We start from the raw sequence: 22,511 nt of genomic DNA, 5'->3' as shown, positions 1-22,511 counted from the left end.
AAATAATTGTATTTTAAATTAAATGTAATTTTTAATAAATGTTGGCATCAGTAGTTTAATTATATATAGAGCAATATACAACTGTATTACTCATGTTTCTCGCCAAAAACAAAATTTCCTGTTTTCTTTACGTTACACTTGAACGCATCATGATAACCTAATTGTCATTTTACTGAGCCAATCTGAACACATCATCACGCAGCACGTCTGAAACTTTATTTACTTTTCAAGCTAACTAGCTTGTATGCTTCCGATTACAACACGGATTTCACAATTAATATTTTTAACTGACCGGACAAGCTACAAAGTCTGTGTGCGCTTACCAGTGGTACTCTGAGTGGATGATGAAGACGGGCCGACTGCGGCAGCAGCTGGAGGAGGAGTCTTTTCCGTTCAGCCATTCTCGAGTCGCGAGCTAAGTTAACTGCCAGACTTCACTTGTTTTACTTTTAATATCTGTTTGCTTACAATTTCATTCCAAAATATTGGTGTACATGCTGCAGTGATTGGCGTCACGACTTCCGGGTTGGAGGGCGCTTGAAAAGTGATCAGAATCTTTTCCGATTTTCTCTTAAATGTGAAAAAATAAATAAAAAAAACGGTGGTATATTTATTTGTTCATATTTTGCTATTTATATATACGTAAGGTTAAGTCAAACTGACGGACGCTTCATAACCGGTTTAATTCGCTTTTTTTTCTAATTCTATGATTAATGGGAAGTAAGCCTAAGGGCGACGCTAAATATAGAGGGCGCCCCCAACACATTTGTCGCCCTAGGCAATTGCCTAGCTTGCCTGTAGCAATCGCCGGCCCTGCACCCCAGAACTCAAACCTGAAAGAATTGTATCCACTATACATTTTATCTAGGAAGATGTTTCAATATATGCATCTATTTTTTAACAAAGGCTGTAGGAAAGGATATTTCGTCTTTGTTTAGAAAACATGGACGTTTTGCTCTTTAATTTACTTGTTGGAACAGGGTAGATTGACTCTGAGGTTCTGGTACCGGTCCACAATCATCCAACCCTCAGTGTACATTGGTTATTGCCTGGGCACCCTTATAAAGATTTTCTGGCTACGCCTCTGAACACCAATCGCCCGCCCAGCAGGGCAATGCATATACAAACAACTATGTACACGCATGCACAACTTTCAACAACAACGTTGTATCAGAGCTATGTTTACGTTCGCGTAGCCATCAATATGGCCGCCACGTCCCACAATGCAACGTGGATCCCGAGCCCTATTTACGTCACCAGTCATTATACTGTCTTGGTCTAGTTTTGTTTTATAATAACATTCCAGACAACAGCTCTGATATTCATAAAGTTGCAAAGAGCACTACAATTTAAATAGAACTCGAAACATACCCGTGTAAATAAAAAATCTAAGGAATGAAAAATAGATTGGGGTCGTCTAGATCTCAGAACTGATCCAGAATAATCTAACAAAAATCCATAAAACCTTGCTGCAGTGCCAGGATGGTCAACACACACTGACTCTCCTGCTTAAAAATGAAAAAAGAGGGAAAAAAAACTCAATGAAATACTATTATTGATGTTAATTTTATTTTGTCTTTCTAATGCAAATATTTCAGACTAATGTATCAATCCGCTTTCGTTTCAATGCGCGCTCGCGCGACAGCCCGCCTCGTCCACGCGCCAAAGGAATCCTCTGCCACGTGACATCTCTGGTTGGGTCATATGATCTTCTTCCGTTCGGCTGTTTATTGTGGGAAGCCAGAAGCTAAACATGGCGGATTTTGAGGAGCGCCGGGGTTTATTAGGAGACGAGAATGAATGTCCGGCCGCAGGTGGACAGGGAGCCGGCGGAGCCAGCAGACCGATGGCTGCTATCTGCGACCCCAGCCACCTCCTCCACCGGGTGGTGGTTCTGGTGTTTATGTGCTTCCTGGGATTCGGTGAGCTGCGTCCCAGACAGCGCTTTATGATATTTGAGATGAAAACAAAGAATGTAAATAGTTGAGAGGGGTTTGCAATTCAGCTGTTTTTCATGTCAATCTTTTATTCCAGGAAGCTACTTCTGTTATGATAATCCAGCTGCTCTCCAAACCCAAGTTATTCAGGTAACTCCTGATGTCAAACTTGGATATTGTAGAGAAATGTCAGTTTTCCTTCCATAGCAAACATACTGCATATTTTCTTTTCTTTGCTACTTAAATATTACAGTAGTAATGAAGCTGTCCGATCTGAACTGTCAAAATACCTTCATTGTTTCTACAGAGAGGCTTTAGCTCACCTCCATGTTTAATCTGAGGGATGGAGGAATATACAGCAAGTTTTACCAGATTACCTCCGATTCCCATTCGCTCTGAAAAGTCCTCATGCTGTAGTTGATTTGGTTTCTATAGTTAAGTAGTGTGAACTGATCACGGTTTGTAACTATACAACAAAACTAAAAAAACAGAAAACAGCACTGCTAATTAAGGAAGATGATTAGGGCCACAGAAAAAATGTAAAAAGTTAACTGATTTTTAAATTTTATTTTTGTATAATATGAGAAAAAGGTCAGAATTCCGAATGTGTTTTCTCAGAATTCTAACTTTAATCTCAGAATTCGGACTTTAATCTCAGAATGCACACTTTAATATCAGAATGCACACTTTAATATCAGAATGCACACTTTAATATCAGAATGCACACTTTAATATCAGAATTCTGACTTTAATCTCAGAATTCTGACTGATTTCTGACAGCTAACAGACATTAACATGTCTGTGTTAGAGACTAGCTCTCTTGTTTTAATCACCTTCTGCTCCTCCATTAAGCTCGCTGGGGACCCCTCGGACACGTTAAAAGTCGCCTAATTCCGTCATTTTCCACCAATGTGTTACTGGCCCCTCCAATCAACTCACATCTATGTCAGTGAAGCTGAGTGCTCACACATATCTTCCTTCATGGTGCCCATCTACATTAAGATCCAACATTCTGAGATTAAAATGTCTGACTTTAATCTCATTATTCTGTGCAAAAAAGTCAGAACTCTGAGAAAAAAAAAAGTTTGAACTCTGAGAAAAAATTCAGAACTCTGAGAAAAAAGTCAGAAGTCTGAGAAAAAAAGTCATATTTTTAATATTTTTAATCGGTTAACTTTTTAAAAAAATTTTCAGTGGCCCTACTCCTGTTACGTAGATAATTTTAGAAACTATCACTTCAAATAATACAATCAGAGAGTGATAGAAACAGGTAAAAAGCAGCAGATCTATACTCAAATATATATATATATAAAAAAAAAAAAAAAAAAAAAATATATATATATATATATATATATATATATATATATATATATATATATATATATATATATATATATATATATATAAATATCTTGCATCATTGCATTTATTTGTCCCATCCAGTCCAAAACGTTTTATAAGTAAGAACAGAGGTAAGAGACTGTTATCAATCCTTTGAAATCCAACAAACTCACAACCTGAAATAAGGGCTGAACAATTTTGGCACAAAATCTAAACTGCAAATATTTTTATAAAGGTTTGCAATCGAGGTAGATGTTTCCTTTTTTAGGGTTTCAGTTTTTTTATTGTCTTGCAAGTTTGCTTGTCCAGAGTCCATTGTTGCAGGACTGTACTGTAACCTTTGTTTGAAAAAGTGTTTTCTTCCATTTGCATGCACGGTTCTGCGTGCTAGCCTTAATTCTCTTTAGTTTATTTTTGGTGTGGTGGCAAAACCCACTCTAAATATATTACTGCCACCTAAGGGCTTCAGTGACACATTTACTGTCTTATTTTTGTTAAATGTAATGTGATTGCATTAGGTTAAATTGTGATTATATTGGAAATGCAATTTATTGTCCAGCCCTACCTAAAATGTATGATTGTGGGTCAAAATGACATTTTAAATTGCTTTACTATTTTTTATCACAATTTGAGGCGTTCAGGTAGCTTCAGCTGACGCGGGGAAAAAAGATCTGTGACAACTGTGAAAGTCTTCCAATGTGTCCCTAGCTTAGAAGAAAAATGCCTTTTATTTCAAGTTTTTTTTTTCTTTTCAATAAGAAACAGTTTTTCCTTATTTCTGTTTTCAGGATTTGAACCTGAACACTGCGAGTTTCATGCAGCTGTATGCCTGGTACTCCTGGCCAAATGTGGTTCTCTGCTTCTTGGGAGGATTTCTGATTGACAGGGTTTTTGGCATCAGGTATAACAGAGGCCCAAATTGCAGCCATTTTGTTCTGAATTCTCATCTTGAATTCTCAACATGTAGGAAGTACAAAAAAATGTTACCATATTGTTTCAGTTTTAATTTTCCTTCTTGTTTTTACAGGCTTGGAACCATCATATTTTCCCTTTTTGTCTGCATTGGACAGGTTGGTTTGTGTTGAGCTCTAGATAAAAAATGTAGTAGATTTTTTTTATTATTATTTTTTTTTGTGCAAAACGTGCTTTTTTTTTTCTCCGTCATTACAGGTAATATTTGCAGCGGGAGCATGGTCCAATCATTTTTGGCTGATGGAAGTCGGGCGTTTTGTATTTGGGTAAAACATTTAACTTCTCAAACTCCTTTTTACTCAGACAGTTTTTTTACATATCTGCCACACTAATTGACAGCATAAACCTTAACTCCCTTAAAATCTGAAGTTCCCCTAATCTTAAATTGCCAAAATTATTTCTATTTTAGTTATTTACACCAAATTTATACATGTCTTTATCTTTAACAGAGCTTATGTGTTTTATTTATCTGTTTTCATTGACAGTATTGGGGGAGAGTCGCTAGCTGTGGCCCAGAACACGTATGCAGTGAACTGGTTCAAAGGCAAAGAGCTGAACCTTGTGTTTGGCCTTCAGCTCAGCATGGCTCGATTGGTATGGGCACCAACAGAGAAGATGTACATCTATAGGGATCATTTATTGTTTTTCACATTTGGTTCAATCAGAAAATAAGCTGTACTGTATTGGTGAAAAGGTAGCACAAAATCTGGAAGATAAAAGGAAAATGATTCATGGTTCTCGAAAGAAATTCAAAAATGAAATTCTGAAATATTTGCTGCTGTATTCAGCCTCAATGAATCAATCATTTCTGACAGCCACTCAGCTGTCTTTTGGAGTTTGATTCTACCGACTGTGCAACACATACCGTTTCCACATTTTTCTATGCAAAACCGCTGAAATGTGGTCAGATTGAATGGAGAGCATCTCTGAACATACAGTTGCTATGAATATTCTTTTGAAGTCTTGATTTTGACAAAAGAACATTTCTGAGACAAAAAGTTTTAGTCACATTCTTTTTTTGCAGCTTTCAGTCATTTTTGTTGTGGCTCCCTTCCATCTTTCTGTCGACCATTATAAAAAGCGTCCCCACCTTATTTTGCCACTACGATGTTTGACTGTAGCAGTGTTGCATTCAGTCTGACGTAGTCTTAATTTTACACATATAGATTTTTGTTTGTAAGCTGCAAAGTTAAATGATCTTCCCTCCAAACAGAATAACGTCTCCCAGATTTTTTTGTCTCCCCTGCATTGTTTCTCTCTAACCGCAAATAAGATGGCATTCTTTCAACAACTTCTTCCATAAAGGCCAGTTTTTGCTGTGTTTTAATTAGGGGATTTCAAAGTAAATGGGGCTGAATGCATGCCAGTATGTCAGATTTTTCTAAGTGGCAGCCTACAAATGTGTTTTCACTTATCACATGCTGATTAAATGTATTTAAAGTCGTGGTGTAAAGTCATACAGATTAAATGTGTGAATCTCTTGCCAGCTACCGAAGGTGTAAATTTGTAAAAGCTCAGACGTGCTTTCTCTTTCTGTAGGGCAGCACAGTGAACATGAACATCATGGGTTGGGTGTATAGCAAAGTCGCAGTTGCTGTTGGCTCCCCTGGATACACCACACTTGGAATATCACTCATGATTGGTTGGTAATGCACTTTATGCATAAACACCCTGCTTTGCTTGAGTAGAAGAAAGAGTTTAAAGTGAGCCTCTGGTTACACATGCTTTATTACACGATGTGCCTGACTTACTGGGCCAATCTATGCAGTTCTCAGGTTACAGCCAAGCAAACGCAGAGAGAAGTAGGAAAGGGAACTAAAAGTGCTTCTTGGCATCTCGGATGTTCATGGGAATGTAAAAAGTGTCAGTTCTCTTAACCTTTCCCCCATGTAGAAGTTCATCTTGCTCATTTTAAAGTGATTTGGGTTGTTTCCCACTGATTGTTTAAGTTTAATAGGATAATCTGATCATCAGCCAGTTGTCAGTAAATGCACCAAACCAAAGTAAATATTTCATGTTGAATCCCTTTTTGATTTACTTCTTCTTTCCTTTTAGCTGCTGGAACCTGTGTCTTTTCTCTACTATGTGCCTTGGTGCTGGCATTTTTGGATAAAAGAGCAGAGAGGATCCTCCACAAGGAACAGGGGAAAACTGGTAAAGCTCTGATAATGTTGTTCTGTCTTATCTTTGCTCCTCCTTAACTACAAGCTGTCCCTGACTGCTTCAAGTTTTGAACTGAACTGATTAGTATTGATCTATTGTCTATGTTGTGATCTGCTTATTTATTCTTTCCTGAAAAAAAGCCAGATAGATCCAGGGTTTTGCGTAATTGTGCATTTGAATAAAGCCTTTATGTAGGCTTTCTCTGTTGCAATAAAATTACATTTTGTAACTAATATACATATTGATCTTCTGTTTCAGGCGAGGTTATAAAGCTGACTGATGTGAAAGATTTCTCCCTAGCCCTGTGGCTCATCTTCATCATTTGTGTATTTTACTATGTTGCCATTTTCCCATTTATTGGACAAGGCCAGTAAGTATTATACATCTTTTCTCTCTAAGATACACAAACACTATATTTTTTCCCTAGCATCAACTATAATAAAGTTTTTCTTATTAGTGCTTCATTACTTACCTCTGCCAGGGAGCTTATGTTTTAGGATAGTTTTTTTTCTTTTTGTCTTTCTGTCTGTGTACAGAATAACTTGAAAATTAAAGAACAGATTTTGATTAAATTTGTACCAGAGATGCGCCTCATGCCAAGGAACAGTTAATTACATTTTGGTGATGATCGAGATCATAATACAGATACAAGATACTTAAACATTGCGAGATATGAATTTATTGAGGAAATAAGCAGTTCCCTCTTATACCAGAGGGTGGCAGCAGTGACTCTTTACAGGTTCAGCCTTAGACAGTCATGATCCAGATGTGTGAGTTTTAGCTCTAGGTGTACAGTAGGTCACAGAAGGTCTAGTGCTTTTCTAGTTTGACATGATATAAACAAGATATTACATGAATGCCTTTATCCATTCTTGGTAATTATGATGATTTGTCTCATGTTGATTTTTAATGTTGTCTTTTAATTTTGTGTAACAGTTTTTAATGTAAACCAACCCAATTCCAGACAAAATGTATAGATATAGTTTGTTCATTTACACAGTATACTTTCACAAAACTTTATTGTTGGGTATGAGGAATTGCTTTTAACAAAAAAATTCAAAGTAATTTATTAGTGGACTCTACATCCAGAGTTTTTCTCTTTGCATCAGCCAGTCTGATGGTTTCCACCTTGGTTATACATGTTGCTAATATATATTCAAAGCTGTTTTATCTTGCAACCTTTTCAACCCCAAATTAAATTTGAAGGAAAAATGTGAATAATTGCTTTGCCTTAGTTGTACGTTTACAAGATAAAAAATTAGTCTGCACTTTTATTTTACAGTGGTGTAGTATTAATGCCATCATGATGTTGGTCAATAGACAGACTTAACAGCAAAAACAACACTTGATATCTGTTGTCTTTTTTTTCTTTCTTTATAAATCAATATTTTTCTATTTTGGTCTTTGAAACACACAAATGGTTGCAGTTTTGAGAAAACTTGTTTTTTTTATTAATTTGTTGGCCTTAGAAATCAAAAACGAACTCAGTTACACCACAAGGACAGGCAAAAGCTGATAATAAGTTTGGCGTAGTTTAGTAGTTATAGTTTAGTTTAATAGTTTGCCCTCAGTTAAAAGGCACAAAAATGAGTTGTCAGCAGCTATGGTTTTCACCGCAGACATTTTATACTTATGCAGCAAATGGCTCTCCTGCGAATGAAGAGAGAATGTAATATATGGGAGAAAATTTATTGTCATTGAAAATGTAATTACTTTATTCTAACTTTGTGTTTATATAACTATAAAACATGTAGGAAGGCTTTTATTGCAAGTCTTATCACATCATCCTTCGTTTTTCAGGGTTTTCTTTATTGAAAAGTTCAACTTCTCTCCAGCTCAAGCCAGAGCCGTTAACAGGTGAATAACATATTTTTCCAAAATAGATATATATTTCATTTACAGATGTTTGTGTGTGATCATGTTTTTGTTACCATGTGGGGACTTCCTCTGAATTTTTTGAACTTGCAGTTACTTGTGGGGACTAATGACATGTCCAATGAGGAAAGGTTCTCTATTTGGGGGGCGGTTAGGTTAAGGTTTACATTGAGTTTAGGTTAGGTCTAGGGTTAGGTGTGTGTTGGAAATGGTCAGAGTTAGGGTGAGGGTCAAGGTTAGGCCATTGAAATAAAAGGAAAGAAAGAAAACTAGGCTTATCTCAAATTGTATTTTTCAGTCATACTCTTAATTTAAACCACAATTAATTTTTACTTATCAGAATTGCCATTAAAGTGAAAAGAAAGGGAATAATGGGAAACAGTTTTAATGACAGGCTTGCTGAATAAGTTTTAAATTTTCAGATAAAAATATTTTAGTTGCAGTGACTTTATTCTTGCCTTATTTAAGTGGAAATATTGATTAAAATAAATTACTGCACAAGGCAATAATGATGGCAAAACAAAAATCTTTTTGCATTATGCTTTATTTTTTTAACGTAATTGCAAGTTTATTTTCATTTCTCAAAGTAACTGTTAACAAAATTCTTTTCCAGTATCGTATACATCATCTCAGCACCTGCATCTCCAATTCTCGGCTTTATTGTTGATAAGACTGGGAGGAATGTAGGTTGGGTCTTTGCTGCAGTCATCGCAACACTTGGCGCTCACATGATGCTGGCCTTCACCTTCTGGAACCCATGGATCGCTATGGTAATCTGGAGCCTATTTCTCTTTATCTGTAAACTAAGATGTTTTTTCACACATAAACAGTTTTGGGTAGGCAAATAAACCACCATCAAAATTAAAAAAAAAGTCTTTGAGGGCATTTTATCACATCATTGCAACAGACTGTTACTTTATTAGTTTAACAAATACAGTAAAAAACAACATAAAAGGCCTAAATGAATTAGAATATCTAATATTTTTGTTTTTCTTTCAAGAAATTTAATTTGCATATTTGTTGCAAGTCGTTATTCTAATCTTTCATCTAATGTAAAGATTATTTTGATGATGATGACTCACAGGTCATGGGACTATTATAAGACCACTGAAAGGATATTTATCTTCCCTTAATCATTTCTGGAAAATTCTCCTTGTCTTTTCTAATTTTCCACCTCAATCTCAAAGATTTAGGGCTAGAAAGGAAAGACCGATGCAGTCCATGCTAACATTATTTTCTTAAAGTTTCTAACTAGTCAATAACATCTTAAAGATCCCATCTGTGGCGAACCACGTTCTCCCCTTTTTCCAGTAGTTAGACATTTGCAGCATACTTTCAGCACTTCAACTCTTAAGTTTTGGACTGATATGTTGTTCTTAGAACCTCCTTGGAGATCTCAGTGGGTCAGCCACAGACATTTGGTCTCTTGGTATAGGTGTTGGGGATCCTTGATGTTTTTCAGCTTAACTTAAAAATACTTTATTGAACCAAAATGTATATTTATTTTTGTTATGAGCAAAGGAGAATATTGTTTAGCCAAAATCTCCCCACATTTCAATGCAAAACAGAAAGTTTCTCTCCTTAGAATGGCAGATAGATTGACTTACACAATGTTCTTCTACAAAAGAGCAACCGATCACACAAATATCACTTTTTAAAGTTGAAAGCTCAGATAATAGTGAAGCATCTCAAAGCTTGTCCACTGCAAAAGAGGGTTGTCCAAGTCCATATCAACTTGGAAAGAGCCAACCAGTAGCCATCTTATAGCCAGTTCATGTTGTTAGGGGGATGGAATTCAATATCAGCTTATATATTTTCTTACAAAATTAGGAAGTCTGCACTCACTAAACATCAAACAATAGCAAGTTCAAATATTAACAAGGATATAGCTAAGAAATACTTTGGAATATGGCTTTAAAATAAATCTTTTAGTCCAAAATCAGTAGATAAGTTTACAAGTATTATAATATTTTTTTTTTTTCCCCAAACATAGTTCCACAGAATTTTGTAGGCAAGTTAGGTTCATTTTGATCCAAAAGTTATTTAATAAAGCATTCAGTTGGAGGGGAATTTGTGTGGTCAATATCGGCCTTTGGCTAACATGCATAGATTCTTACGGATCATTAACTGTCCATGATCCACAGATATCTATGCCTAATTATCACATGCATCCTATCCCATTAAAATATCCTCTTTCAGAGCTGTGGTCTGTAGTTCACAAACTGGTTTCCTTTCAGTCTTTGGTACTAAGTTAAAACTGCCTCAGTAGACTCAGACCAGGAGTAAAAGGAAAGTCTAAGTTGAGCTTAAACTAATTTTTTATTTTTTGACTTGTATGGTTATCTGTAAAATCGCTATTAGTATACTATGCCAACAATTTTAGGGCTGAGAAAAAATAATGATGTGTGATAATTTTGGTTTTAAAGTAATAATTCAAGCTATAGAAGCCCCAACTAAGTAGTGTGCATTTACTGTACAGTGCTTAGTTATACATGTTAATATGCAAATATTTCTGTATTAAAAAACATTTTGCGATGTGGAGGTGACATAAAGGTTAGGCCCTTGGCCCATCCCGTCTCCCCTAAGTGGCTTTTTGACTCTCGGCCAATTGACCTTTGCCGCATGTTTTTCCTCTCTGTCTCTCTTTTAACACCTTATCATGTCAGCTGACTTTCAGATAAAGGCCACCACTTGCTAAGAAAAAATCTAATAAATGTTTTTTATAAGCTATATTCCATCATCATAAACAAAAAACATGTTAAAGATTTCCTGCATAATGAGTCCAAGTGTGACACTTACTGCATTTAACCTTTTAATGGCATCCTAACTGACTGGGATGCACCTGTGAAAACCTTCTCTGCAGGAAGTCTCCTGGCTTCCTGTAGAAGCCAATTGTTGAAGGTGCAATCAACCACAAAGCTTTAATCAAAGCTCTAGATTTAGATTTCAGTTGTTTTTGTTTGAACATTTAACACTGCACAATTAAATGCTTCATAAACTCCACTAATATGCATCGTTAGCCTGCTGTGCTCTGTCTGAAAAAATTAAGCTACTCTCCAACTATTAATTAAGATACTGATGGAATTTAGCTAAATTCCTTTGTGATTGCTTTATTTTATCTTTTTTTTTATGTAAATTGTCAGTCATTAATCTGATGTAAAATCATCTCTGGTGTTCCAGTCCCTGCTTGGTGTCTCATACTCCCTACTAGCCTGTGCTTTGTGGCCAATGGTGGCCTTTGTGGTGCCTGAACATCAACTGGGAACAGCCTATGGCTTGTATGTACCTTTTTTAGTTTAACATTTTCTATTTTTCTTTTGTTGGATTAATAATATGATTTGTATCTTTTAAGTTTTTACAAAGTCTCCTCTTTTAATTACCTATCAGCATGCAGTCCATCCAGAACCTAGGACTTGCTGTGATTGCGATTATAGTAGGAGTCATTGTGGATGTAAGAGGATACCTGGTGTTGGAAGTGTTTTTCTGTGCCTGTATTTGCAGTAAGTATTTTTCAATCTGTTCTGTTTTTTAAGTTGAAATTCCAGTTGGACATTAAACCTTATTTATTCTCTACATGGTTTTTCTTTACTTGTCTTGCAGTTGCTCTGATGGCAGTGGTGGGGCTCTATTTTGTGGATTATCTTAAAGGTAGTTTCAAGCCTAGAGTTTTTGCTTTTTCTCTTGGGTGTTCCCTCTTTGCCTTTTCATTCTCCTTATATACATGGCATTTCCACGGTTTACAGTGCCACTTTTCAGCAAACAGATCTAGACTCAATTCAATTCAGTTTATTTATATAGCGCCAATTCACAACACATGTCATCTCAAGGCACTTTACAGTTCACCAGATCATACAGTAAAATTGATTCAAAGTTTTCTATCTAAGGAAAAGCAGTTGATTGCATCGACTCATTGACTCAAAGGCAATCCGTCACACTTAGCATGCTTGTAGGGACAGTGGAGAGGAAAAACTCCCTTTTAACAGGAAGAAACCTCCAGCAGAACAGGGCTCAGTGTGAGCGGCCATCTGCCGAGGCCGACTGGGGTTTAAGGAGACAGAAAAAGACATACAGAAAGAAGCAGAGATACAACAGGCAACTGTAAAAGGTGGTTCCATCCAGGAAACCCACAGCCAGGCAGACGAGTTCCGAGCCAGCTCCCATGTCAGAGGATGAAGAGCGCACATCAACAGGAGAGGAGCCTGATAACTAAAAGATCTGCCTCCCATTCTACTTTTAGAAATTCTATGAAGTAAACCTGCAGATTGAGAGTGAAGTGCTCTGTTAGGAACATAAGGAACAATCAGATATCTGATATAAGATGGAGCTTGGCCATTTAAAGCTTTATATGTGAGAAGGAGGATTTTAAATTCTATTCTGGATTTAACAGGAAGCCAATGAAGAGAAGCTAGAATAGGAGAGATATGATCTCTTTTTGATTTTCATCAGAACTCTGGCTGCAGCATTTTGGATCAGCTGAAGACTTTTAACTACAGTTTGTGGACTTCCTGATAGTAAAGAATTATAATAGTCCAGCCTTGAAGTAACAAATGCATGGACTAGTTTCTCAGCATCACTGCACAGGATATTTTAATGTTTTTGCAGTATTCCTCAGATGAAAGGAGGAAATTCTAGAAACCTCTTCGATATGGGATTTAAATGACAGGTCCTGATCAAAAACAACACCAAGATTTTTTACTTTATTATCTGAGATCAGTTTAATCCCATCTAAATGAAGTGACTGACTAATCAGCTTTTTTTCCAAGACTCTGGTCCAAAGAATATAACTTCCTTTTTTTCTGCATTCAGGAGTAAAAAGTTAAGCGTCATCCAGGTTTTTATGTTTTTAAGACATGCCTGTAATCTATGTAATGGGTTAGCTTCATCTGGTTTTATAGACAGATATAGCTGATTATCATCAGAATAGCACTGTAAATTAATCCCATGCTGTCTAATAATTCTACAGATTGGGAACATATATATATATATGATAAAGAGAATTGGTCCTAGCACTGATCCCTGTGGTACTCATTAACGTGAACAAACTGAAATCGATCAGATAGATAAGATTCAACCCAGTCTATTGCTCTTCCTTTCTTACAAAATATTCAAGTCTTTCAAAAAGAATATGATGATCAACTGTATAAAATGCTGCACTGAGATCTAACAGGACAAGTACAGATACATGTGCATTTTCTGAGGCCATGAGAATATCATTAGCGACTTTCACCGGAGCTGACTAAGAGCAGGTGAGATGGACAATTCAACAGAGCTATGGCTCTGGGTGAGTTTGGCAACTGTATCAAAAAGATTATTTTTATTGTCCTCTATTAATGAGGAGAAATATGCTGCTCTTGCTTTACGAAGGGTCCTCTTATACAGCAGTAAACTATTTTTCCAGACCGGATAGGATTTCCGTAGGCATGTGGAGTGCAATTTTTTCTCTCCAGTTTCCTAGCATTTTGCTTCAGAGTGCAGCTCTGCATTAAACTAGGGAGCCAGGTTTCTATTTTTTAAGTTTTTCTTTCTCAAAGGGGCTGCATTGTCTAAGGCAGTACGCAGAGAACTAGCAACCCCATCAACAAAATCATTAACCTGTGAAGGCAAATAAACTAAATGTTTGCCCTCTGCAGCACTGCTCAGCAACACAGAGGAGAGAGAAAGTGAATCAGATTCTTTCAAATTTATAACTTTACTCATTACCTCTCCACATCTCGGCGTCTTGCTCTATTTGTCCCCAGGTGGAGGTTTGAACCAGTCAGCTGCAGCCAGAGCTAAACTACAGAAGGAGACCTCTACAAATGCAGAGTGAGTAGCCTTAAAGGAAAATTCCGGTTTTTAACACTTTTAGCCCATTTTCTGTAGTGTCCAGGATGAAATCGAATGATCGACACCAAAATTTTGACGATTGGTCCTGTCTCTGCTATTTGGCTCATGCAGAATCCCCCCCTGGCTGCTTCAGAATGGCTTCCATTGTGCATGTCCGATAATGTCCTTAAAACAACCTTAAACTTTCTTTTTTTAAAATATGCTACTCACCGGGTCGTCAGCACTGTTCAATGACGTTCCAAAAAAAGTTTCGTTAAGAAAAACCGTTCCTGTCTTGTTTTATTTAGCATTTTGTAAATCCCAGAACTATTTTTTCCGATACATCACAACCGCTTATAAACTTCCGCTTCCCGTTCGAATCTGAAGCGTTGCACACTCCAGACCACTAGTTGGCGACGGTATCCTCTACCGTCAAACTCAAAGTCCAATATGTCCTCCTCAAGAATCCACCTTTCGTATTCCATTTTCAGAGTTTTTTAAAGTGTTTAACAGAGACGTTAGCACCTCGACGTCGGAGTACACAGAGTGAAGCAGAAACACTTGGGCCTTGCGAAAAGACTACAACTAAGTGTAAACAGGCCCCATTTCCGTTTCCGGTGGCGGAGGGATATTGACTATTCCAACAGAACTCAATAGGATTTACAAAATGCTAAATAAAACACTACAGGAACGTTTTTTCTTTACGAAACTTTTTTTGGAACGTCATTGAACAGCGCTGACGACCCGGTGAGTAGCATATTTAAAAAAAAGAACGTTTAAGGTTGTTTTAAGGACATTATCGGACATGCACTATGGAAGCCATTCTGAAGCAGTCAGGGGGGGGGATTCTGCATGAGCCAAATAGCAGAGACAGGACCAGTTGTCAAAATTTTGGTGTTGATCATTCGATTTCATCCTGGACACTACAGAAAATGGGCTAAAAGTGTTAAAAACCGGAATTTTCCTTTAATCTTCCACCTCTCCCATCCACATAACTACTGTTTAAACTGAAGGACTAACCTATACTGGTTTAGAGACAGATGACCAACCAGCTTCATAAGAGCACTTAGGAAGTTCAGTTAGATCTATTTTATTAGAGTATAATTTAAAAGTTTTGCAATCTCTGTGATTGCTACAACTGATTTACCAATCTTTTCATGACAATTGATTGATTATTCGAAAGTGCAAATTCATACAAAAACCCCTAATGCATGAGTCACATAACACCTTTAGGATTATTGAGTGAACAGTAGCATTTTTACAAGCCTCAGAAGTACGTTTTAACGCCCCTTTATAAATGGTGTATTGAACTGGTTGGCTCATTAGACTTTATTGTGCTTTTAGGTGGCTGTTATTGCATACCCGCTAATAGCCATCCTGCATGTTTATTACAAATGTCAATGCTCATGGCCTTATATCTTTTATTTTTTCTTAAACCAGACACAAACAGCTTGTTTCCATAAGGTCCATTAAATTTCCATCCTCAATTTATCACTAATAATGTTATTTGTCAGGTGTTAGTTACCTCCTGCTGGCATTTTGGTGAAGATTTGGGGATGTAAAGGATCTTGTGGCAAACAGGTTTCCTTACACACCCTGTGCTTTTGAAAGCTGATTCATTCGACCCCTTTGGTATGAAGTGAAGTCATATCATTACTGATGTGTTAAAGATGTTGAGTCATGAGACATTTTGTTGGTCTCTAAAGGAAATACAAATACCTTGTTTTAGTCATTTTTCAATACATCATTAATAGCTATACAATTTTTACAAAAAGAAACCAAAAACTTTTAAAGTTTTATTAAAACAATATTTTTCATGGGGATTTTAATGTCTAAACCAGTGCTGTGGTTATGTTCAACTTGGATCCTACACAATTATTGTTTCAAACACTTCAATCCTTATGTTTTTTGACAGTGGTTAATACTTTAAAGGGAATGGTATAACAATGTGCCCCTATAATATACTACATGGAGTGGCTCGACACCTGATTGTTCCCCTCTGCCTGAGAAATTCATATATATACACTTTTAGTGTATTGCAGTAATTAGATTACACTTCTGCAGCATTTAAAAATGGAAACAACTAGCTGCATACAGCTTGGGTGATAACACACTTGCTAATGGGAGGTGCTTTGTATCCGATTCATTTTTAAAACACTCATTCACAAAAACACCTCAGAAATCAAAATTTGTCATATTTGCAAGCAAGTGAAAAGTTGCCTCCTCCACTGAACACAAGGGAATAAACTAGATTTAAGTAGAAATGCTGCAGTTTCTAAGAAATCCAAACAGGGTTACAACTAAATACATACGTTATAGCCTTTTAAAAACTGATATAATGAAAACATGAACTGCTAAGTGAGCATGAAGTGTAGAAGGACGGAATATAATATTTTCCTTCTAAAACTATGTATATTTCACAAAGAGTTGAAACTTTCACAGAGCTAAAACACTAATATGCTCACCAAAACTAGTGCATATAAAACTCGTCTGCTCTCCTTAATGTGCCCCTAACAGCATGTTTTCATGAGGATGTTTGTCACAGCTTACCATGGAGTAAACTGCTCACCTTCTGCCTCCCCGTCCAACTCCATGCCTACGCTAGCAGCAGTTGTGAGTGTGTATTTGCAGGGAGGGGCGATGCAGAGAGAGCTAAATATTCTCTGTTACCAGAGAGGTGACACCAAGCAGCTCAGCGTGTGAGAAGCAGAATCATTGCGTTTTAAAAGTTTCCTTTTGCTTTTTGCAGCATTTGTATTCTTGTCGATTAATGAGCCAGATTTAAAAATCGGCCAAGTTGAATCTTATTGAAGGACACTGCTCTGTGCATAACCTCAGCGATAGGTAAACTGTCAATCAGATGCAATTCTAAGATGTAATGTCTTATTTTATTGCATCCATATTCATTTACATATATAGGCATAAGCAAGTAAAAAGCTTAACTCTATTGATTAGGCTTTTTGCATAGATTGTCTTAATGGTAATGAACCAATAGAGTTAAGCTTTTTACTTGCTTGTGCCTCTTCCTAAGTAACATCTAATTGATTCCCTATCAAGTCATCCCAGTTAGAACAATAATTATTTGGAAAATAATCTTGATTTATGGGCTTAATGCATCATAACTATGCACTTTCAAAGTGGGCATCTGTTACTCGTGGCAAGAATCAAAAGCTATGTTTTATAAATTGTCCTGGACCTACTTTGTTTTGCAGTAGATTTGGTCAAGCTGCTATTAAGAGGAGGTGGTGGAGGTAAATCCAGCTGTTTAGATATGAATCTGCTGTTCATTGGCTGCAGCTGCTTTTTGGACAGGGGTGGGATTGCGGTGGGGTCAATCTGCAGACAAGGACAGCTTTCTCAAGGGTTTTGTTTGAGTTTTAGATTTATTTTACAAAATTTTTTATCGTTTTATTTTGTGCATTTTTTTTGCACATACAATTTAGCATCCCTTATTTGGAAGGTGTAAAGATCAGGCTCTTTTTGTTGTTGTTGTTGTTTGTCTCTGACTAAGCTGCTAATTTTGAGGTTTCTTAGATTTTCATACAATACGTGATGCATGCCACTGTTAACCACCCAATGTATGCTCTAAAAGGTTACCATGACTAATTTTCATTCATTGCATGAAAATAATAACCAGCAATTCTGGGTGTATTAATTTATTCCTTAGTACTATCCCCTATTTTTTATTTTTTTAATCCAATGTGTCTAACCAGAATTTTATTGCGTGTCTGACATCAGACTTCCAGAGGCTGACTTTTACCTTCTGATTCATGCTGTGACTGATATTTTCCAGATGATGATGGTGGTGAGCGAACACACATGGTCCTGGGCGTCAGAAAAACAGACTGCACTGTCCACCCCAGAGCTTTCAGTCTACGGCCAATGGGGCACGACTGCGGTTCTGGCTCTGCCCAGTGATGTCATCTGTGGCTCTTCGAAACCTGAACTGACTGTCTGGAATTGACTATTGCTTTAACCTGTTTTGACATAAGGACACTTAGAAATGACAAATCTTTGTTTGAACATAACTACTCCTCTACTGACATGATTTCTACCTGCTCTTACTCACAAGTAATCTCTTATATGCAGCATGAAGTTTCTAAAGTGCAAATATGCTTCAAGTTTTTATAACTGTCTGGAAGAATGAAGTCTAAAGGGTTTTTAGCACTTTTCTTCTCAGCTCAATTTCAGTATAGGTCAACTTTGTGTGTATTACTGTTTTCAAAGGGACTTGTTTGACTTATGTCAACATTATCACTGCCAAGTCAAATTTCCATAATAGTTTTATTTTACTTATTTTCTTCATCAAACTAAATCTGATACATCATTACTCTTCAACAGATAATCTCCTATAGAGCATAGGCGGTACTTTTTAAGCTTTATTGCTCAGTTATTTTATTTCCTAAACTTTTAAATGGCTTTTCAATTCAATTCAATTCAATTCAGTTTATTTATATAGCGCCAAATTCACAACACATGTCATCTCAAGGCACTTTACAGTTCAACCAGATCAAATTGATACAAAGTTTTCTATCTAAGGAAAACCAGTTGATTGCATTGACTCATTGACTCAAATACAATCCCCCACACTAAGCATGCTTGTAGCGACAGTGGAGAGGAAAAACTCCCTTTTAACAGGAAGAAACCTCCAGCAGAACCAGGCTCAGTGTGAGCGGCCATCTGCCGAGGCCGACTGGGGTTCAAGGAGACAGAAGCAGAGATACAAAAAGCAGCTGTAAAAGGCGGCCCCGTCCAGGAAACACACAGCCAGGCAGACGAGCTCCAAGGCAGCTCCCATGCCAGAGGACGAAGAAAGCACATCCAATGAGCTATAAAGTTCATAAGCGTTAATTTTCTGTTGAATCATCGAATAATGAAAGATAATCCACTTATGAATCCATTTAACTGTAAAGTGGCACTTAGTTTTAGCATTTATAAACATAATCCTGAATATGACATTTTAAAATTATTTAAATCGTTTATAAAAGGTGTAAATGTTTTATAGTTCTTTTTATGGTTTATTAAATTCCGGTAATTAACTTTTATCAAAGCACTTTTCAAAACTGTTCCATGCTTCATTTGAACAAAGCCTTCAAGCTGTAACAATTGGAATTCTAGTTATGTAGTTGGAGATTAGCCCCATATGCTTTTTATCTGCATTGCACTAATTATAAGATGATATAAGATTATTACTGTATCGGAAAATAAACACATTTTTAAGTTAAAGAAAACGTGTATATAATGACCTAATTATTTGAAGAAGAATAACTAATTATTTCTGTCTCACACATTCACTGCAGTGATACTGTTACCTGTAACAATTGCCCTTTATTTTGATGCAGAAAACATTACCTAAATATGTGCTCATTTTATAGGTTTGTTTTGTGTAAATATCAAAATATTTTACAGCTTTTTAGCTGCAGAGTTGCAAAGATATAACAAGCTGATATTTTTTTAAGTATGCACCATGCTTCCTTAACCGACATGGCACCTAAAGCTCTCAAACTGTAATTTTAAAACATGGGTTTTTTAAATATAAGCACCACGTTTCCACACAATAAGTGCATGTATTTTGGTGACCTTTTTTTTTTTTTCTTCCGAAATTTGTGTTTTAATTTAGGGAGGTTAGCAGCTGATGGGGCAGTGGGGCTCATTTAAACTCTTCTTAACAAGTTTCAAAAAGAAAGCGGGACCACATGCTTTATAGAGGTTAAAAACTGATGCCTGGACCAAAAGTAATCACTTGAAATGATCAAGCAAATAAATTTTACCACAAAAATTGTAAAAGCAATACATAAATATAGAAATACACAAATGCAATTATGACAACATTTATCATAAACTGTTTGAAATTAGCAAAATAAAAATGGTGAACCATAAATAGGTTTTAGATATAATTTTCTTTTAAAAAAGAATGCTTCAATTTTCTTTTAAAATTTAAAGGTCTGTAGGACTAATGCACCTTTCTTTGCTTCTCAGAGTAAAGATTTTGCTCAATAAATCACAGTTTACTAAATGAGTTTACAATCAAAGTTTTAAAGAAGTAAAAAAAAAAACTAATATGAAAGGAAATGTATAAAGTTCTTAAACCAGTCTTCTAAAACTCCTTAAGGTCCAGTGTCCTGCAACTTTTAGGTGGCCCTTCAAGTCTAAATGAAATGGCTGAACTACCTCGTTAACATACAGTCAAGCTCTGCAGGGCCCTGCTAATAAGCTCACACTGGAGTCAGGTGTGTTGAAGCAGAGACGCATCTAAAAGTTGGAGGACATAGGGCTCAATCACTGGTTTATACCACTCCAATAGCATAATTCTACAAGTAAAAGTTGGACTAAAGGATAAAAACTATATATTTCAGAGTAAACATTAGAAGGATGACCAATCATGATTCAGAAACTAAATGCTCTTATATGATGCACTTTTTACAGTTGTGAAAATGTTCTTTTTGGAACATATTTGTATTAAACATAGCTGTATAAACTTGATTTGTTTAAATGATTGCACTTATACTGATTATTATATGTTTGAAAGAATGAAAATTGCAAACAACTATGGCCTTATAATAAATTACAAGTATTTTTTGAAACAGCTGAATTAATTTCTTATTGCTGCAGCATCTCTGTCTGCTATCATGCATTTCCTGCTACTTTTCCTTTGCTCAGTTTTCAGTGTGATGCTTATATCAATGTGGCTGAAAGGAAGTTTATTTTGCCCACATTATTATTCCTGCAGGACTAAAATGCAACCCAGTATGGTGGCGCACGGTGAGCATGCTAGACTGGCACCTATGTCTGCTTTTGGCTTGCGTAACAGGTACCTCTCCAGGCTGGGAGCACAGGTATTATCACGTTAAGTCAGAAATCTATCAGAAATCTTAGAATTCTGTTTATATTTGTGTGTGTGTGTGTGTGTATGTTTTTTTTGTTTGTTTTTTTTTTGCTTTTTTCGAAGCAGTTTCACTACAATACTAATCCTGCATGGCCTTTGGTGTCTTTGTCCTGCTCTATATCTTTTGTCCTCTCAGCTCCCAGATCACTGCTCTACCCATCTGTCATCACTTGCCCACAGGAGTGTCCTGAAATGACACCCATCACTCATCTGTCTGCTCCTGCAGGACTATAATGCTAATATTGTGGTGCAAGACAAGTATGCACTGAAATAGAAAAATGCTTTAAAAGTGTCTTGTTTTTGCACTTTTACCTACCAAGTTTTCATACCTACGTGACTGTTTACAGATGAATCTTTTTGGTGTTTTGTTTTTTTCATTTTATTTTGTTGATTGTTAATAGGGAGAATGTCCATTGCATGCATTATTGGTTACTGGATATACTCTACACTTGAGGTGCCTTTTTCTGAGTCAAAACCAAAGTTGTTTTTTTGCACTAAGTATTGATCTCAGGGTTATCACTAAATATTTTGTCGGATTTAGAGATACAGCCTTTGCAAACAGCAGAGGGCATCAATTCATTCATACTAACCACTGAGCACAAAATTGCTTTGTTTTAAGTGAGCATTCAATATAAAAGTTACATTGTTTTTTCTAAGCTATTGCATTTTACTATGATTAAGGGAGAGTTCAAGAAATATCTTATGCGTTTTGAAGGGTTTTTTCTTTACCTGTTTACTATGTCATTTTTTTTATGTTTAAAATTAAACTAATTTCAATCCATGGAGGTTGTTTTGAAAGTTTTTACTTTAGCTAACTTATAAGATTCTCTATCCATTTTTTTTATATCAAAATCTACTGAATACTCCAGCACATCTGTGTCCGCAGCATCTGGTGTTGTTCACTTTATGCCAATAACACAATGAGCAGGATATTCTTAAAGCTACAGTGTGTAATAATTACAGCGATATACAGTCAGAAATGTAATATATTATACGGTACATAACTATGTTATTTATCATCATCTACGAGCTCAGCCTCTTAACCTTAATATTTGCGTTGCCTTAGAATTCGTTATTTATAATTACATAGGAGCGGGTCTCGCAGCCATGGAGGCAGACATCTTTGCGCTACGGCAGCGCAGAACCAACAAACTAGCGATTGCAAGATCGCCAAAACGTCACAACAATGTAGAAAAAATAATGGGTATATTTATTATCTTAAGTCTACATGAAATCTATACCCTACACAGACTAATGAAATACTATCTGTAAAATGATCTATGTAAACAAACCTCATCACTCGAGAAGGTAGGTGATGCGGACGTCGTGGAAGACATTTTGTCCCGTAACGCTCGCCGTACTGTTGGGGGGGAGAAGCGGTGGGGGGGAGATGTTCATGTTGCTGCAGTCTGACCGCTAGATGTCGCTTAAAATTACACACTGTAGCTTTAAAAGAAGATCCCCATGAACAAAGATGGGCAAACATCTTAATCCACATTGAAAGGTTAATGATCTTGACTGTATTAGATGTA

At 36.4% G+C, this 22,511-nt stretch overlaps 1 protein-coding gene across 3 annotated transcripts; it reads left to right on the top strand.

Annotated features, from left to right (window-relative positions):
* Positions 1 to 1,686: 1,686 nt before the first annotated feature.
* mfsd1 (major facilitator superfamily domain containing 1) lies at positions 1,687 to 21,777 on the top strand. 3 transcript variants are annotated; one of them, XM_038298240.1, is made up of 17 exons: positions 1,688 to 1,922; positions 2,035 to 2,087; positions 4,067 to 4,179; positions 4,306 to 4,348; positions 4,449 to 4,516; positions 4,736 to 4,844; positions 5,790 to 5,892; positions 6,306 to 6,404; positions 6,672 to 6,783; positions 8,214 to 8,270; positions 8,902 to 9,058; positions 11,469 to 11,566; positions 11,676 to 11,788; positions 11,889 to 11,936; positions 14,027 to 14,093; positions 20,824 to 20,929; positions 21,116 to 21,777. In XM_038298240.1, the coding sequence occupies exons 1-17, from the start codon at positions 1,754 to 1,756 to the stop codon at positions 21,173 to 21,175; spliced, it is 1,575 nt and encodes a 524-aa protein (XP_038154168.1). In that variant the 5' UTR covers positions 1,688 to 1,753; the 3' UTR covers positions 21,176 to 21,777. The 3 variants fall into 3 exon arrangements, with proteins under 3 accessions (XP_038154169.1, XP_038154170.1, XP_038154168.1); XM_038298241.1 differs by lacking the exons at positions 20,824 to 20,929; positions 21,116 to 21,777 and adding an exon at positions 17,887 to 18,515 and having other exon boundaries at positions 1,687 to 1,922; XM_038298242.1 differs by lacking the exons at positions 20,824 to 20,929; positions 21,116 to 21,777 and adding an exon at positions 15,060 to 16,444 and having other exon boundaries at positions 1,687 to 1,922; positions 14,027 to 14,103.
* The last annotated feature ends 734 nt before the right edge of the window (positions 21,778 to 22,511 follow it).

This window comes from Cyprinodon tularosa, unplaced genomic scaffold, assembly GCF_016077235.1.
Source record: "Cyprinodon tularosa strain WSP-4 unplaced genomic scaffold, ASM1607723v1 ctg403, whole genome shotgun sequence".
NCBI classification, from domain to species: Eukaryota; Metazoa; Chordata; class Actinopteri; order Cyprinodontiformes; family Cyprinodontidae; genus Cyprinodon; species Cyprinodon tularosa.
Note: the sequence above shows the minus strand (reverse complement) of the source record. Positions and strands in the feature narration are given on the sequence as shown.